Below are 18,921 nucleotides of genomic sequence, written 5' to 3' on the forward strand. Positions count from 1 at the left end.
AGGGCCACTGCTGCCTGATCCCAGGATGGAGATTCTGAGCTGCCATGTGGAGCCTGCCATGTTCAGCTGATGATCAGCCCGCTGCTGGAAGATTGGAGTTCAAAGCAGAGAAAGCACCCACGGGAAAGAGAGGCATGAGGCACTTGGGCCATGTCAGCTGATGCTCAGTTCGCACGCGGATGGCTGGGACTGGCAGCTGACAAATCCTGCAAGGCCTTAAAGAGATGCTATTGTGTAAACAACATGAGCATATTTTTTTTTATTTAACCCCCACACTACCGCCTAATTGCGGTAGTGCTTATTCTTTGTGTGTGTGCAGGTGTGAGACACAGTGAGAGACACAAGGTGTACGAATCTTTATTCAGTTTCCACCACCAGGAAGATAGGAAACATCCAAGTGGCCAGTGACAAGCAGTGCCCTTCACATCAAAGGGCAATGCTGTGTAATCAAACTGTGAAGGGGAGGGCAGGGATTAAATCAAAATAGAGTTGTAGGGGGAAATAATGCACTCCACTCCCTGCGGCGCCCACCTCTCCCTGAACAACTCCAGGGTATTGGTGGAGACTGCATACTCCTTCTCCAAGGACACCCTGGCTCTAACGTAACCGCAGAAGAGGGGCAGGCAGTTGTCCCTAATGACCCCCTCCACGACCCGCTGCCTGGACTTGTTTATGGCCAGTTTGGCCAGGCCCAGGAGCAGACCCACGAGGAGGTCTTCAGACCTACCCTCCCTCCTCCGTATTGGGAACAACATGAGCATATTCTGGGAATCTTCAAAGAGGATTGGATACCATGCTAATGCAAATTCATGTACGCTTGTTAACTACTTACTCCAGATATGGAGCATGATTCTAAACTCTTGTTCCAATTCCAAATAATCTGACATCACTGATGATCCAGTGCAGTTAACCAACTACGTATTAACTCCATACACTGAAATCAAACCCCCATCCCCCACACCAACCTCAATCCCCCATAAACTATACATCATAAACTTGTTACATTTTCATTCTACTTCCATTTGACCCTTCCTTGCCAACCACTAGCAGTCTTTTCCGATAAAGAATCTTATTCCAACAGTGATGCTGACTCTTTCTGAGGAAGGAGATGGACTAATGTGCTCCATCACCACCTTGGAAGGAAATACATCGGCTGACCCTGGTGCCAGTTTCTTGCAAGAATTGGTATCTGGAAATGACACTGCCAATGATTTGAAGACAAGAGCAGTAAAGACTTATCAAAGGAGGACTGAGTCACAATACAAATCTTCAGCAGCTTGAACCATCAAAATCTCTTAACGTTGATGAGAAAAGATTAAATTTCTCAATCTCCTCTACTGCTTTTCCTTCTTCCATACATCCTGGGGAAACTTTAAATCAGTGGCATGAACAGAAGAGTTCTTCCTGGGAACTGAAATTGCTTCGTTGTAGCAGCAGGGAATGATAGATCAAAGAATGAACTGTTCAGTATGTAATCTTCTTAAAACATAACAATAATTCTGTCTCAAATACAACATCCTACAATAATACTTCTGACCACTTGGGTTCCTGAAGGTAATTTTCCAAAGTTTCCCAGACAAACAATGCCAGGAAATTTATCTGTCTTTAATCACTTATCTTGGATGTTGTTGGCAACTCACGACAGAGTCGCTCTGTAATGCTCTAACTTACAGAATTACGTTTTCCATCAAAAATAGCAAAATCCTGGAAGGGCTTTGAGTTTTTTTTTACTTAATGAAATACAACATTAAATTTGTACAAAGCTTTTTTGAGAGTTCAATGCTTGTACGAGGGCTGTATTAATACTTGTCTTTCCGTAACAAATAGAGATTTAGAAAAAAATTGGCAGCCGTGGATTTTGAAGTGATAATTAATTAATGTGTGTAGGTGTGGAAGTGCAAGATGTAGGTGTAACTCTTAATGAATACATCGTCCTTGTTTTTTGAACAGAGGAAGTGGTGCAGACGTTTGTAGCTAAGAAGGAGGTGTGCGAAACATTGGATGAGATAAATACAGTGAAACGAGAAAATATTAAAGAATTTTGCAGCTTTGCGAGTAGGTAAATCACCAGACCCAGATAAAATGAATGCCAAGTGAAACACAGGAGGATGTATGAAGGATCTGATGACAATTATTCCAGATCCACTCTGGCTGTAGGTAGACTGCAGAGAACTGGAAGACTGCTAATGTTCTTCTGTTTGAAATAAGAGAAAAAATTAACCTCAAAAATAGATACATTGTTTGAAAGATTTGACTCACAGAATCGATTCATTGGAATGGCACAGATTAATTAGTGACAGCCAGCTTGAACTTATTATGAAACTCATGATTGACTAATTGAATGGAATATTTTGAGGAGGTAACTGGGGTGGTGGGTAGTCGTGCACTTGTTCCAGTTTATTTGTATTTTAACAAGGCCTTTCAGATCAAGATTGTAGATTTGGTCAAAAATTAAAGCCATGAGACCCAAGGAAAAATGGTAAGTGAGCTTCAATATTAGGCGACTGATAAGAAGCAGAGGAAAATGGCTATGCTGTATTTTTGTGACTGAAAGGCTTCTTCCACTGGAATTCTGCAGGGTTATTGCCAGATTCTCTGTTTTTTTAATGGCGTTTATTAATAATTTAGATTTAAATGTAGAAGGCATGATTAAGCAGTTTGTGGAAGATACAACAATCGGACATATGATCGGAAGCAAGGAAGAAACCTGTAACCTACTGGAAGATATAATGAATTGCGCAGATGCACAGAAAGATAACAAACAAAAGTGAACTCATACATTAGGAAATTATTTGAAGGGGACAAATAAGGCAACACAGTATCCAATAACATGATTGGATATTTATAATGTTAGAGGATCCTTGGAGCACATGTTCACTAAAAGTAGCATGACTGGTGAGATAAATTGGTCAAGAAAGCATATGGATTACTATTCTTTATTAACCAAAGCTTAAGAGCAGCATGCCTGTGCTCAAAATGTATAACATACCAGCTGGACCATATCTGATGTATTGTGTGAAGTTCTAGTGTTGGAAGTCTGAAATCACAAGAGAATTTGCCAGAATAATGACAAGGATGATGCCAAAATTAGAAATTTTAATTATGAGGAAGCATTGAATTGTTTGAGTTGTTTCATTTGAAACAGGGGAGGCTATGGGGCAAGACATAATTGAATTATGTACAATTACAATGGGCCCAGATAGGATGGATAGGGTGAATCTATTTCAATTAGCAAAGAGGAGATCAGTAAGTAGGGGCATAAGTTTAAAGTAATTGCTCAGAGGATGAGAGGGGAATTAGGGAAAAAATGTTTTCATGTAGAAGGTGGTGGGATATGGAATTTATTGCTCATAGAATGTTAAGTGTAAAAACCGTTGTCATATTCACAATTGATGAATGTTATGAAGCTGGATTGTTCTTTTGCAAACCATCAATGTGCCAAATGACCACCATCTCAAATTATTCATGTTCCTGTGACAACCTCGCAAGTTGTTGCGATTTTGGAACAGTTGTTCTTTAACTATTTCCTTTTACAGCATATTCTAATTTTAATTAACCCTTTTCATATTTCATTTCTTCCATTGAGCTGTTAGTCATGCTAAATATTTCCCTCACAGTTTTGGGTTTAATTTGGTCTGATTATCCCTCCATGAAGCATCTTCAAAGTGTTAATGTACTAATTGGGATCAGCTAAACCTTATTGTTTACAAGGTCATTGATTGATTGGCCCAGATTAACAACCCATAAAACCAGAAGATTAGGTTCCCCTTGGTCCCCTGCTCAGGCGAAATTTCAGATTGGCCCCAGAATCCTTGACCTTCCACAGGAGCCTGTGCCCCACAACCTGAGCTGCCTCCTAAATTTTGGATGTGTCCCTCTTAGGGATGTGAAATAGTGGACTGTATCAACTGCTGCTGCACACCATCCACGTCTTCTCTTTTAGCCACTACCTGGACATGCCTGAGCATGCCCACTTGTCTCTGTGGGGTGGAGATCCCCCATGGAGGCCTCTCTATGCGGGTGTCCTCCCTCTTTTTCACCAGGGGATCTGAGGTGGAGGGTTTTGCATGCAGCAACCCCATACAACTACAGATTGTGGTGGTTCACGGACTCCCAGCCCAGCTGCTTGTTCTGTGGTGTTGTGGAGTCCATGGACCATGTAAAATGGGGTGTGGGCATCTGCACTCCCTTTTTTAGTTTTCTTAAAGATCTTCTTTTATGTTTTTGGTTGCAATTCAGCCTCATGCTCCTGATCTTTGGGCACTGGAGGGGTGTGGAGGGGAGAGGCAGATCAGAGGATCTCCTCATGGGTCTGGCCCTGACCAGGCTGCCCATTAACAGGTCCAGACAGAGGGCCATAGAGGTCGTCATTACGGCCGACTGCCTTCCCCTCTTCCGCAGTTAAGTTCGGGTCTGGGTGTCCCTGGAGAAGGAGCAAGTGGTGTCTAGCAACACCCTCGAGGTCTTCAAGTACACGTGGGCACCGTGGGGTGTGGAGTGCTTTGTTTCCCCCAACAACTGTATTTTGACTGAACCCTACTCTCCCCTTCACATTTTTGTTCACACAGCCTTTGTCCTGGAGGAATGGGGCAGTGCTTGTCATCAACCACTCAGGTGTTTTTTCTTCCTGGTGGTGGAATATAAATAAAGTTTTCTGCGGTCAGTGTTTCTTCACGGTGTCCTACACCTACACGCATATGACATGAGTGCTGGGGAGAAATAAGCACTACTACAGTTTGGCAGTAGTGTGAGGAGGAAGAGGGAAAAAGAAACAACCAGATTAAAATCTCTTCAGTTCAAGAGCTGATTCTAAGCTGGCTGGCCACAGCCAGTGTTTTTTTACTGGTCAATAAAGGGTGACTTGGTGACGGGACCGGGCATCTGTGCAATCATTTCAGTTACTTAGCACTGGATTTAAAATGATGCTGGGTGTGGGCACACATTGCAAATCCTGTACTCAGATGATGGCATGATTGGTTACCAACACCAGTGGACACAATGCTGCTTTCAAAGGAAGTGCAGGAGGCAAGAGCGAATAACCTACAGGCCTCTGCTCAGCAGCTTCCTGAGCTCATTAGAGGCTCAAAATGAGCTCAACGGCGTAACGGTTAAGAATTTTCAATTCAGAGGCACAGGGGAAACAAAGAATCTAGGACAAGCTGTGGTCTAGCTATTGAGAACACCATGTGAATCTGAGAGTACTATCAAATACAATATTCAACTGTTGTGTGGCCAAGCATGTCAATGTGTTTCCCTCTTAGTGGGAAAGATTTATGAGTAGGTTATCCTCACTCGCCCATTCTAGAATAATATTCATATGAGATGTTCCATTCCAAATGGTCTCTGTTCAACCTTTCCCAATATGAGGGTTACTGATGCATCATTGATGTGACTGACTACTTGATTTGATAATGTTAAAGAGAACTATGGGCTTGCAGTCTGCTCAGCCTGTGTGCATGTGTGTGTGGTGTATATAAAGTTGCAAGCTTGTCCCTTGACTGTCATGCATCTTGCTGAACTCAGTAGATCATTAAAGCACTTTCTGGACTATATCCAGGTCCTTGTTTTCTTCTTTATTCTTTCATGGGATGAGGGCATCACTGGCTAGGCAGCAGTTATTGCCCATTCCTAATTGCCCAGAGGGAAGCTATGAGTCAATCACATTTGCTGTGGGTCTGGAGTCACGTGTCAGCCAGACCAGGTAAGCATGGCAGTTTCCTTCCTTAAAGGACATTTGTGACTGAGATGGGTTTTTCTGACAATCAGAATGGATTCACACTAAATACCAGATTTTAAAAATTGAATTCAAATTCCACCATCCGCTGTGGTGGCATTCGAACCTAGGTCCTCAAAACATTACCAGGGTCTCTGAATGAATAGTCCAGTGATAATACCACTGGGCAATTGCTTTCCTCCAAATGACTCATTGATTGCCAACTCTATTGTCCTCTTAATGCACGCTTCTTTGGCTGGACAGATTTGTTCTTTTAGAAGAAGGGAAAAGCATAGCTCTCCTATCTAACAACAGCATCTATCAGACTGTCAAGGAAGGTGTTAGAGAACTTTGGGACCTCTGGGCCATCTGCCCAGGCCATCACTGGCCTCTGACAACACATCCGTTCCATTCTTCAAGGCAATGTTAAGCCTTGTTATGGCTGCCATTTGCCTTCAGGTAGCAGGCTGGAAGAACACAACAAGCCAAGCAACATCAGGAAGTGCAGAAGTCGACGTTTTGGGTGTAACCCTTCTTCAGGACTGGGGGGGTGGGTGTGGGGGGAGTTGCAGGTAAAAGGGGAGGTGGGGCAGGGTGGTGAAGTGGGGATAGGTGAAGACAGGTTGAGCATATGGAGGTTGGTCAATAGGAAGAATGAATCTGGTGGGTGGCAGGGAACAGTGGAAGGGAGGGGGCAGGGCTCGGAAGGGGGAAGGAGGTTACTTCAAATTGGAGAACTCAATGTTGAGACCTCTAGGTTGTAGGATACTCAGGCATGTGCCTTTTAAAGTCATCCTGTGCTAAGAGTGTTCATACAGTGCTCAATTCCACTAACTAAGCAACACCTCTACTAACTATTCACCTCTGGACTAATTAATATATTTACCTGGAAAAATATTGATGACCTGATGGACACAGCAGTACTTTGCTGGAAGATTTTTGAACCTACATTAAAAATCCAGCTCCTAGACAGATACTATATAAGTGACAATTGTTTTTGAGAAAGTAGCAAATGAAATCCAAGTATTTCAGAAAGGAGGAAGAGAGAAAATGTACTACAGATGTGTTAGACTAACATCATCAGTCGAAGGAAACGTGTTTGAATCTAATATACAGGATATGAAAACTGGGTCCTGAGAAAATAAGTGTAGATTTGTCCAGAGTTCACAAGGATTTACAAAAGTGAAATCATGTTTGACAATTTGCTAGAATTTTTGAAGTTGTAACTAACAGAAGAGACAATGGGGGAACAACAGCTGTGGTAGATCTGGACTTTCAAAAGACTTTTGACAAGGTTCCACACAGGATGTCAGTAAATAAAATTAGAGCACATGTTTTGGGATAATATACTGGCATAGAAGAAAACAGTAGGTTTAAACAGGCCACTGGCACATTCTAACTAATGGGGTACCACAAATGTTAGAGCTTGGGAACATGGCACATGAAACAATGCAGCAAAAATGTGGTTATTCATTTTGATAAGAAAAACAGGATATTTTTAAAATGATAAATTTGGAAGTGTTTATTTGCAAAGGGATCTGGGTGTTCTTCATTGTAAGACAATGCAAGTCAACGTACAGATGTAGCACACAGGAGGGTTAATATTATGTTGGCCTTTATTGCAAGAGAATTTGAGTGCAAAAGTAAAGATGACTGGCTGTAATTTATGGAACCTTGGCTAGACCTTGAGTATTGTATGTTGTTTTAGAGGGACAGTAATGAAGGTTCACAAGACTGATCTCTTGAATGCCAGGATTGTCCAATGAGGTGAGTTTGAGGAGACTGGGCCTATATGCTCTAGAGTTTAGAATAATGAGAGTTGGGGGGAAAATGAGGACTGCAGATGCTGGAGATCAGAACTGAAAATGTGTTGCTGGAAAAGCGCAGCAGGTCAGGCAGCATCCAAGGAGCAGGAGAGTTGACGTTTCGGGCATGAGCCCTTCTTTAGGAATGAGGAAAGTGTGTCCAGCAGGCTAAGATAAAAGGTAGGGAGGAGGGACTTGGGGGAGGGGCGGTGGAAATGCGATAGGTGGAAGGAGGTCAAGGTGAGGGTGATAGGCCGGAGTGGGGCTGGGGGCGGAGAGGTCAGGAAGAAGATTGCAGGTTAGGAAGGCGGTGCTGAGTTTGGGGGATTTGACTGAGACAAGGTGGGGGGAGGGGAAATGTGGAAATTGGAGAAATCTGAGTTCATCCCTTGTGGTTGGAGGGTTCCTAGGCGGAAGATGAGGCGCTCTTCCTCCAACCATCATGTTGCTATGGTCTGGCGATGGAGGAGTCCAAGGACCTGCATGTCCTTGGTGGAGTGGGAGGGGAAGTTGAAGTGTTGAGCCACGGGGTGGTTGGGTTGGTTGGTCCGGGTGTCCCAGAGGTGTTCTCTGAGACATTCCGCAAGTAGGCAGCCTGTCTCCCCAATATAGAGGAGGCCACATCGGGTGCAGTGGATGCAGTAAATGATGTGTGTGGAGGTGCAGGTGAATTTGTGGCGGATATGGAAGGATCCTTTGGGGCCTTGGAGGGAAGTAAGGGGGGAGGTGTGGGCACAGGTTTTGCATTTCTTCCGGTTGCAGGGGAAGTGGAGGTTGGGTTGGTGGGATGTGTGGACCTGACGAGGGAGTCACGGAGGGATTGGTCTTTTTGGAACACTGATAGGGGAGGGGAGGGAAATATATCCCTGGTGGTGGGGTCCGTTTGGAGGTGGCGGAAATGACAACGGATGATACGATGTATATGGAAGTTGGTGGGGTGGTAGGTGAGGACCAGTAGGGTTCTGTCCTGGTGGTGATTGGAGGGGCGGGGCTCAAGGGTGGAGGAGCGGGAAGTGGAGGAGATGCGGTGGAGGGCATCGCCGATCACGTCTGGGGGGAAATTGCGGTCTTTGAAGAAGGAGGCCATCTGGGTTGTACGGTATTGGAACTGGTCCTCCTGGGAGCAGATGTGGCGGAGACGAAGGAATTGGGAATATGGGATGGTGTTTTTACAAGTGGCAGGGTGAGAGGAGGTGTAATCTAGGTAGCTGTGGGAGTCGGTCGGTTTATAGTAAATGTCCGTGTTGATTCGGTCGCCCGAGATAGAAATGGAAAGGTCTAGGAAGGGGAGGGAGGAGAGTTGATCTAGTAGAGTGATAGATTCTTGTTGTCTAGAGGAATTAAGGGCTACGGGGAGAACGCTGGTAAGTGGAGCTGAAATGCGCATCAGCCATGATTGAATGGCGGAGTGGACTCGATGGGCCGAATGGCCTTACTTCCACTCCTATGTCTTATGGTCTTATGGTCTTAAGTATACAGAATTTTTAAAGACCTTGACAGAATAGGTGCAAGAGAAATCTTTCCCCTTGCAGAGGGTTCTGTAACCAGGGACAGAATCTCTGAATAAGAAGTAAAAAAAAGGACTGAGATGAGGAGAAATTCCTGTACTCAAAGGGTGGTGAATCTTTGGAATTTTCTATCTTAAAGGGCTTTTGAGTTTTAGTCATTGTGCATATTCCAGACAAAGATCAGTAGATTTCTAGAGATTAAAGGATGCAAAATTGGAATAAGGGAAGTCTGATTGGAGTAGGAAATTGGGGTATATTATAATGGGGGTTGTGTGAGAATAACGATTGGAGGATTGGGGAATGGGATTGGGTGTTTGATAGCGTATAAGAGTTTGATTGCCATGGGGAAGGAGCAGGAGGGTGGGATTAATTAAATAGTTCTTTCAAAGTGTTCAATGTGATAGCCTGTCAAGCTGTAAAAATCAATGATTGGGTAATGGGTATAACTTAGGATCTAGAATAACATTGGAATGGGTACAGGAGACCAAGGCATGGGTAATCGAGTATGGGATCAATGTGCATAAGGCCACATTGGATAGAGAACAGACGATATGGAATAGAGCTGTGTGGAGGAATAGGGAATGGGAGTAACTGAGTAGCTTTTTCAAAGAATGGACAAAGGCATAATAGTTTGAGGGCCTCATATGGTGTATAATATCTAGGGATGTGGAAATGAAGAGGAAAGTGGCATTAAGGTAGAAGATGAGCCATGATCTATCTGAATGGCATACAAGGCTCAAGAAACAGAATGACCTATTCCTGCTTCTATTTCCTATATTCCTAAATACATTTTGGTAATTTTATCTGAACAGGACAAAATTGATTTCTTTTGTTTGCTTGCTCATTTTTTTTGTGAAATCTTTTTGGACAGGTTGTATGTTACATATGTGAAAGATTAAATTATCAGCAGACCATTCTGTTGGACCTAACAAATCTAATATACTTCTACTGATTTTTCTATCCAGAGCCTACAGGTTTTCCAGATCAAAAAGCCAATCATAACAGTGTAACATTTCTAGTAAAGAACAAATTTCTTTGTGAAAATAAATAAATTCACTTGATCTCCTACAAATTGAGTTAACTTATTTTGTGATATAAATTAAGTAGATTTAACAGCAACTCTGACTTCATAAGTAGTGCTAAGTAGCAATATTTAATGAAAAAATAAGTGACAACTGGAGTTAGGATTTGATCTGGTGAGGACAATACGCATGCGTAATTTCAGTCAAAAACTCTGCCACAAATGCCTCGTGGTATTTGGAGCAATTGGATTTTGCTCACAGCTGACAATAATGGTGCTCTCAGAAGAACAGATTTCATCTGGTGTCATTGGTTCAAGTAACAACACTAAACCCAATGTCCTATTATCAAAATAGCATTTGATGAAGTGAATCACATAAGGCTACTTAAGACAAGAGCATCTTGTATTGATCCAGATAGACGATTGACTAACCAATAAGAGACAGAGTTAGGATAAAGGGATATTTTCAGGATGTAACTTGTGGAGTGCGACATGGATCACTCTTGCAGCCACAATTTGCAATATATGTTAATGGATTGGATGAGGGGACAGAATGCACTATCACTGAAATTGCAGATAACACAAAAATAGATGGAAAGGCAAGAGGTAAGAATGACACAGAATTTAGAGGAAGGTGTGGACATGTCAAGTGAGTGAGCAAGAAGTTGATAGATAGAATATAGTGAGAGAAAATGTGAGTATGTGATTTGGCAGGAAGGATAGAGGAGCTGGTGTTTTTAAATGGAAAAAGACTGCAGAAAGCTGCAGCACTGAAGGATTTGGGAGTCCTCATGCATAAGTCACAAAATGCAAGCATCCAAGTATAGCAGGTAATAGGGACTTCAAATAGAAAGTTGGTCTTTATTGCATACAGCAATACAGTCTAGTTACAACCTTTAATCTCAACTTTTGCCAGGTCCTTTAAGACTAAACATTTCCCACTGTTATCACCAGTGATAACAATGTTAGAACATTTCTTAAATATAGAACTGCTAATCCTCAGAATATGGCACCTGTCTGTTTGTATTCCTGATGAAGGGCTTTTGCCCAAAACGTTGATTTTACTGCTCCTTAGATGCTGCCTGAACTGCTGTGCTTTTCCAGCACCACTCTACTCCAGAATCTGGTTTCCAGCATCTGCAGTCATTGTTTTTACCCGTTTGCACTATTTGAACTTGAATAGTCAGCAAGATTCAAAGCTAACTGACATAGTACCAGAATCAAAGGTACCTTCAATTAAATGCTAAAAATTACAATGGGCTAAATTGTTTCCCAGTGTGTATTGTAATGTTAATGATTTTATGAATCCAGCATATTGACTTGCTGGTGGTGACTCCACATTGCTAGAAAGATGCTTTTGGTCATCCAGAGCAAAATTTAACACATGACTTTAATATTTTTTCACAAACATCGATAGATGGCAAATGATTACCTAGCATAACAAATAATTTTAAAAATCTACCTGCTAGTCTAATGACTGCATTTTTTGATTATTTCAAAGATCTATTCAGAAAGGGCTAGGATAATTTACTCAATAATGAGGAAGCTGGAATACAATTAACCTGATGCTAGCTCTGAGATTACATTACATGGTTCTGATAGTATTTTATTAATGATATTAATCAACAAAAGCAATGGGGAGGTTGATTAAAAAAAGTTATAACACTTAAATATTCATTCATATTGACCCCTGCTGTGAAGCTATTACTAAAGTGAAATGAATAGTGCAAGCTGAAATATTTTACAGGATGCTTACAAAATAATTCAAACAAAATTGAAAATACTGTTTTTCCTGACAACTTTTACAAAATTAATGCATAAAATTAATTATGCACTCTACATAAGAATTTTAGAAATTATTGAGATCTTTAAACTGATAGTTTTAATAAGGAGAATTGTTTATAACTGCTACATTTATCTGATTTAAAATACAAATTGTATGTTTTGAACAAGCAGAGAAAACATGAATTATTAACAGAGTAATTTCTTGTGCTTTTCTTATATATAATCTGGTTATATTTCTATCCTCACTAGTTTGCAATTATATTTATGGCTGGAGGTTTTCCAGTGAACTGACCTTGTCACATTAAACATAATTTGGTACAAGTCTTTGTTGTTCCAACAGATGTTAAGGAATATGCACAATTTTACCAGGATAAGATAAAAATGAGAATGAACATATAGTGTAGGAGGAGAACATAGCAGACTTCAAACTTCAAAAGGTGAATTAAAAGTAAAAAATTGTTGACATGCTCATAATGGCAATTGAATGTGACAAATGTCATTTAGTTATATACTTACAGGAAATAGGGTTTGGCTCTTGCATGGTCTTTGGAAGTGTGAATCTGCAGAATGAAATAAATTTGCAGTATTTTCTTTTTTTGGAAAAACTGTTATTCCATATGCCCACTCATGGAAGTATTTTTGTCAAATATAAAGAACCTTTCCTGAATTTATTAAAATAATTGAGAGATGGAATAATATTCAGCTTGAAAAGATGCAGGTGAAAATTGGTGTTTGGTAGGCTTTCTGCATTTGGTGCCTCCATAATAATGCACAAGAATTCAAAATAATTGTAGATCACTGAATCAACTATAAATTTCAAGCTTTGTTGTAAGCAGTACAGTGGATTGGTTGATCTCATTAAGGTATTTACCTTATTTTCATTGTATGCATTATTAATTCAAACAAAATGAGTTGAAACAGTACTTTCAGTTGAACTTCGTTATGCTAATCGTAAAAAATATTTATACTCTTAGGATCCTTTATGATGGTGAACAGCTCTGGACGGATCTCAGGACAGAAGGCTCATCTATTATTGCCTGTATTAAAAGAAAATGACACACACTGCATTGACTTCCACTATTATCTGTCAAGCAAAGACAGATCAAGTCCTGGTGCTTTAAATGTCTATGTCAAAGTTAATGGTGGACCTCAAGGAAACCCTGTCTGGAATGTGTCTGGGATAGTTACTGAAGGATGGATTAAGACAGAACTGGCTATCAGCACATTTTGGCCAAACTTCTATCAGGTAAGGTTATAGCATTTTATTGTATTGTATTAACAGGCTCTGTAACTGGAGCTTACGTGCAGATGCCAGCATTGTTGGGTTGTCAAAGTGATAATGTGGGAAAGTGATAATGTAGGGTCTGCTGTGGTATGGTTTCTGACAACTGGCATAGATGAGCATGACAAAGATTTACAAACTATTCAGCAACCCAGTCTTTGTGTTTTAGTTTGTTTGTGATTGAGGAAAAGGAAAGACAATTTTAAATATATGTTATATAACCTGCTGAATTAAATTGGAGCCAACACAATGTTGAACCTGCTCCACTGTGATTCACAGAACTGACCGTGCCAAAGACTCCAGGTCAGCACAACTGAACAAAGCTTTGTTCACACCTGAATGAGCATACATTGAAGCATATTATAGAGAAAAAGCAAAATAAGCAGTATGTCACTTGTTTGGATAGCCAAAGCTTCAAAATCGCTCACTATACAGGACAAAGTAGCTTGCTTGTTAGGCACCTCACCCACCACCTTCAACTTTCACCACTTCTATCACAGGAGCACAGTGACTGCAGTTCTGCAGGATGCCCTGCATCAACTTACCAAGGCATCTTGTATTTTCTAGTCCACAAACTGTACCATCTAGAAGGGCAAAGGTAGCACATGAACAGGTACACCACATCCTACATGTCATACTCAAAATCACATGCCATCCTGAATTGAAACTAAATCATTGTTCCCTCACTGTTATTGGGTTGAAATCCTGAAATTCACCTCAACACTGAATATACATACGTCATATGGACTTCAGCAGTTCAAGGAGATGGTTCATTGCAGTCTTCTCAAGGGCAGGTAGAGAAGGGAAATAATTTCAGCAACGCCCAAACAAACATAAAGACTAGGAACAGAAGTCGGCCATTTTTCTCATTCAACCTACCCTGCAATTAAATTAGATCATGGCTGATCTCAGTACTCAACATTCATACCTACCCTCAAAAACAATTTTATCCCTTTGTTTATCTATCCACCTCCACCTTAAAAATATCCAAAAGCTTTATTTCCATTGACAAAACAGGAAGAGATTTCAAATGGCTCACAACCTACTGAGGGAAAAAAATCTCTTTAGTTCGAACTGAACTCGAAAGTGCCTTACTTTTAAAGAGAGTACCTTGTTCTAGATTCTTCCACAGGAAGAAAATCTTTTCCACATTTAAACTATCAAGATCCCTTCAGATCTAATATGTTTAAATTAAGTCTTTAATTATTGTTTTAATCTCTAGTGGATAGCGTAAAACCATTTATTTCAGGTGTTAATACAGCAAAGCTTCTCTGAACTGTTTCCAATGCATTTATATCCTTCCTTACATAAAGAAACTAATACTGTACACAGTATTCTAGATGTGGTCTCACTAACATTCCTTTATAACTGAAACACAAACTCTTACTTTGGTTTTCAATCTTTCACAACAAAAAAATAAGTTTCCCTAAGTACTTATTGTACTTGTGTACACTAACACACTAACTTTGTGTTTCATGCAATAGGGCGTAGAGATCTTCAGCATTTCCATTTTGCAATCTCTTGCCATTGGACAATATGCTTTTCTATTCTTCTTGCTAAAATAGACAATACTATATTTTCCCACATTACTGTATTTGTCAGATCTTTGTCCACTCACTTAACCTTTTAGCTTCCTTATGTCCTCTTCACAGCTTATGTTACCTTGCAACATCAGCAAATTTAGCAAACATACCCCCAGTTCCTTCATCCAAGTCATTTATATAAATTGTAAAAGGTCGAGGACCAGCACCAATCCCTGCTTTATCTTGACCCATTTATGACAACTTCCAGTTAACCAGCCAATCTTCTATCCACGTTAACCCCAACGGCATAAGCTTTTATTTTCCCCAAAACCTTTATCAAATGTCTTCTGAAAATTCTGAGTATATCCACCAGGTTTCCCTTTCCCCATAATATTTAGAACTGATTCAAAGGAGCCCAATAAATCATTTAAACGTGAGTTACCTTTCGGAAAACGTCTGATTAACTTGCACATATCTGAATGTTCTGTTATAATTTCTTTATTAATACCTTCTAACATTTTTCCTATGACAGATGTTAACCAATCTGGCCCCTAATTCCAGATTTCTGTTTCCTCTAATTTTTTAATAAAGCAGATACATTTGTTACCTTCCAATCTAATGGAAACATCCCTGAATCCAAGGTGTTTAAGAAAATTAAACAAATCCATCAACTATTTCACTCATTACTTTTTTAAGACACTAAGATGAAGCCCATCAGGACACTGAGGCTGTTGGCCTGCAACTCCACCCATTTGCTTATTTACTTTCTTGGTGATTGAAATTTTCTTGAATTCCTTCCTTCCTTCCATTTCCTGATTTTCAGCAACTTCTGGAATGTTCCTTGTATCCCTTGAGGACTGATGCAAAATACCCTAATTAATTCATCTACTACCTCCTCTTTTCCATTATTAGTTATTCAGAATTGCTTCCAAAATGAGTTCTTCATTTCTGAAGAGGAGTCATATCAAAGTCAAAATGAAAACTCTCTCTCTGTCTCCACAGAAGCTGCCAGACATGCTGAGTTTCTCCAGCTTTCTCTGTTTGTTCTACATCCTGTTCATTTATTTCTCTCTGGGAGACTAATGGAAAGGTAAATGAAACTGAAATGCAGATCACCTACGATCTAACTGAATAATAGTGCAAATTTGAAAGGTCTACTATATTTCCTATAGCTTCCTGAGTTAAGTTAGTCTTCTACAAAGCTAATCACACTATGTATTTTGATATAATTTATTCACCTTAGATTGCTTTCCCAGTAATCAAGTCCAGGCAGTTGATGCAAGGTTGCATGTTACAACATTTTGTAGATTTTTCAACACAATATAATTTCTTTTTTATAAAACCTAATAGACTGTGATAAAAGGCAAATATACAGTAATGTGTTGTGTTGATTAGTCTATTGGTGTAATAGCTTACATGGAACTAAGTGATACATATTAGGACTTGACTTCAATATTAGACTTCATTAATTTTTGAGTGTATTAAGGAATAGAGATTTAATTTATTGATCACTGACTTTGCCATTTCAGGTTATTTTTGAATCTGTTGCTTCAAAGGGTCATCCTGGATACATTGCAATAGATGAAGTTAGAGTACTCGCTCATCCTTGCAGTAAGTAATTATAAAAAATGTCATTAAAACATTTGTAATGAGTGCCTGGAAATTAAAGGCTTTGACTTTCAAGTGTAAATCCGTGTACATTTTACACTGATGCTGAAATTTACATCTAGTGATTATCTATATAGCTGCACTCAATTGATAGATATTTTGGTGATGTTGTTTCAGTATCCTGAAACCTGTTTATTATTAGATTAAATTACCTACAGTGTGGAAACAGGCCCTTTGGCCCAACAAGTCCACACCGACCCTCTGAAGAGCAACCTACCCAGACCCATTCCCCTACATTTACCCCGCACCTAAAGCTACGGGCAATTTAGCATGGCCAATTCACCTAACCTGCACATCTTTGGACTGTGGGAGGAAACCGGAGCACCCAGAGGAAGCCCACGCAGACACGGGGAGAATGTGCAAACCCCACTTTCTTATAACACTTAATTTGAAATTAGGCATGGATTTTGAAACCTGTAGTGAAGCAAAGGCGCTGACTTCTGACTAAAAGATCGAATGATCTCCATGGTAAGAGCTTTCCCTCTTCTCGCCAGGTGGTGGATGATATTCTTGTTAATAGGGGTTCTCAGCATCAAGCTGCAATGATGATGTCAAGCACATTAATCTAAATCAAATCCCTTTTTTCTTAAAAAAATTGGCGTACAGCGAAATAAATATTCAGCCTTTTACAGAAGGTTTATATTTGAAGCTGAAATGAGATGAATAAGAGATTTAAAAGATAACTTTACATATTCAGTAACTAAGAGAAACATTTATAATTATGAAGTTATATTCTCAGGTCCATATGAACTATTCAGCAGGAGTTTTACTTGAAATCATGCTGGGACCAGAGTCCTCTCAAATTGCATAACTAGGACTGGAGAAAAGGCTTAAAACTAAATGAGACGGTGGGGTGGGGGAGGAGGTGGATTCAGCTGCATGGAAAACTAGAAAATCAAAGGTAAAGGTAGGATTGGAGGTTAGTGTTGGACTTTATTGCTTCTAGAAAATAAAAGGAATGTACAGAATGTTTCAATGCCATATTGCACTAACCAACTATAAAAGTGCAGGGAAATCCAACAATAAAACAAACTTAAAGACTTTGTAACTTAATGCACAATGCATTTGCAATAAGGTTGATGAACTGATAGTGCAAGTTGAGGTAAATGAGTATTGCCACTGTGTGAACATGGTTACAAGGAGATCAAAACTGGAAACTTAACATTCAAGGATATTTGACCTTTCAGAGAGATAAGAGGGATTGGAAAGGTGGTGGGGTAACACTATTAAAAAGAGATGAAATGAGAACGGGTATGATCTAGGTTCAGATGATGTTGAGCCCATTAGGGCGAAGGTGAAAAGAAAGCAAGCGAAAGAAGAGATTGACAGGAGTTGTATAGAGATCCACAAACAGTCAGCACTCGGTGGGAAAAGCTATAACTCAATAAATAATCAGAGCATGTAAAAACAATCAAGCAATAATCATAGGTAACTTTAATCTTCATGTTGATTGGGTTAAGTTGGAAAGGTTAGCTCTGGCAACAGGTTCATAGATTGCATTATAGATAGTTTCCAAGAGCAATATGTTATGGAGCCAACTAGAGAGCAGGCTATCTTGGATTTGGTGATGAAGTAGATTTAATAAATTACACCTGAGTGAAAGATCCACTAGGAGGTAATGATCATAACACATTGGAATTTAATATTAAGTTCAAGAGTGAGAAACTTGATTCGGAAACAACTATGTTTAAAAGAAAGGGGATTACAATGAAATGAGGATAGTTAGCTAAAATAAATGAGTGGACAGATTAGCAGAAATGACAATAAGCAAGTCGTAGCAGATATTCGAGGAGGCAATCCATGACTTTTAGCAAAAGGACATCCCAGTAAGGAGGAAAGTTTAGAAGAAAGAAACGAACCATGACTAACCAAAGAAGTTAAGGAGAGTATTAAGTTAAAGGAAAAAGCATATAAGATGGCCAAATAAGAAGGCCATTATGAATCCATATGGAGGAACAAAATAATAACAAGGACAGAGAAGATAAAACTATGAGGGTGAAATAGTGAGAAATTGACAAGGAAAGCTTCTTTAAATATATAAAATGGAAAATAGAGGTCAAGTAAACATAGACGCCTGAGAAAATAAATTTGGTGAGATTGTTATGGGGAGCAAAACAATAGCAGAGGAGTTAAACGGATATTTTGCATCAGTCTTCATGGTGTAAAATACTTTAAACATTGCATTATTACAAAGAATACTGGGAATGAATTAAGTCTCATTAGCCAACACTAAAAAAGTAGTAGTAGACAAATTAATGAGGCAAAGGCAAATATGTCCCTCAGCTCTGATGGCTTGCATCCTGAAATCATAAAAGAAGGAGCAACAGAGATAGTGACCACGTTAGTTGTAATTTTCCAAACATCCTTGGATTAATGAGAAATACCAGAGGATAGAAAATTGCTAATGTGACACCCCTATTCATTAAAGGAGGGAAGCAAAAAGTGGATAACTATCGGCTGATTTACTTCACATCAACTGTTGGAAAAGAATTGAAATCAAGCAAGTAATAGCAAAACATTTGGAAAATCTTAATTCTAAACAAACAAAGTCATGGCTTCATGAAAAGACAATCATGTCTGCCTAATTTATTTCTTTGAGGAGGTCTCAATCAGAAT

The 18,921-nt window shown here is 39.7% G+C and overlaps 1 protein-coding gene across 6 annotated transcripts in view; it reads left to right on the forward strand.

The window, feature by feature from the left end:
• Positions 1–18,921, forward strand: part of ptprt (protein tyrosine phosphatase receptor type T) — a 1,418,554-nt gene that overhangs the window by 563,835 nt on the left and 835,798 nt on the right. For all 6 annotated transcript variants that reach the window (XM_072556501.1, XM_072556497.1, XM_072556496.1 and 3 more), the window contains exons 3-4: positions 12,807–13,078; positions 16,167–16,248. In XM_072556501.1, coding sequence (XP_072412602.1) covers positions 12,807–13,078; positions 16,167–16,248 — 354 coding nt within the window. The remainder of the gene's footprint in view (positions 1–12,806; positions 13,079–16,166; positions 16,249–18,921) is intronic.

The sequence above is a fragment of the Chiloscyllium punctatum genome, chromosome 37 (genome assembly GCF_047496795.1).
Source record: "Chiloscyllium punctatum isolate Juve2018m chromosome 37, sChiPun1.3, whole genome shotgun sequence".
Classification (NCBI taxonomy): Eukaryota; Metazoa; Chordata; class Chondrichthyes; order Orectolobiformes; family Hemiscylliidae; genus Chiloscyllium; species Chiloscyllium punctatum.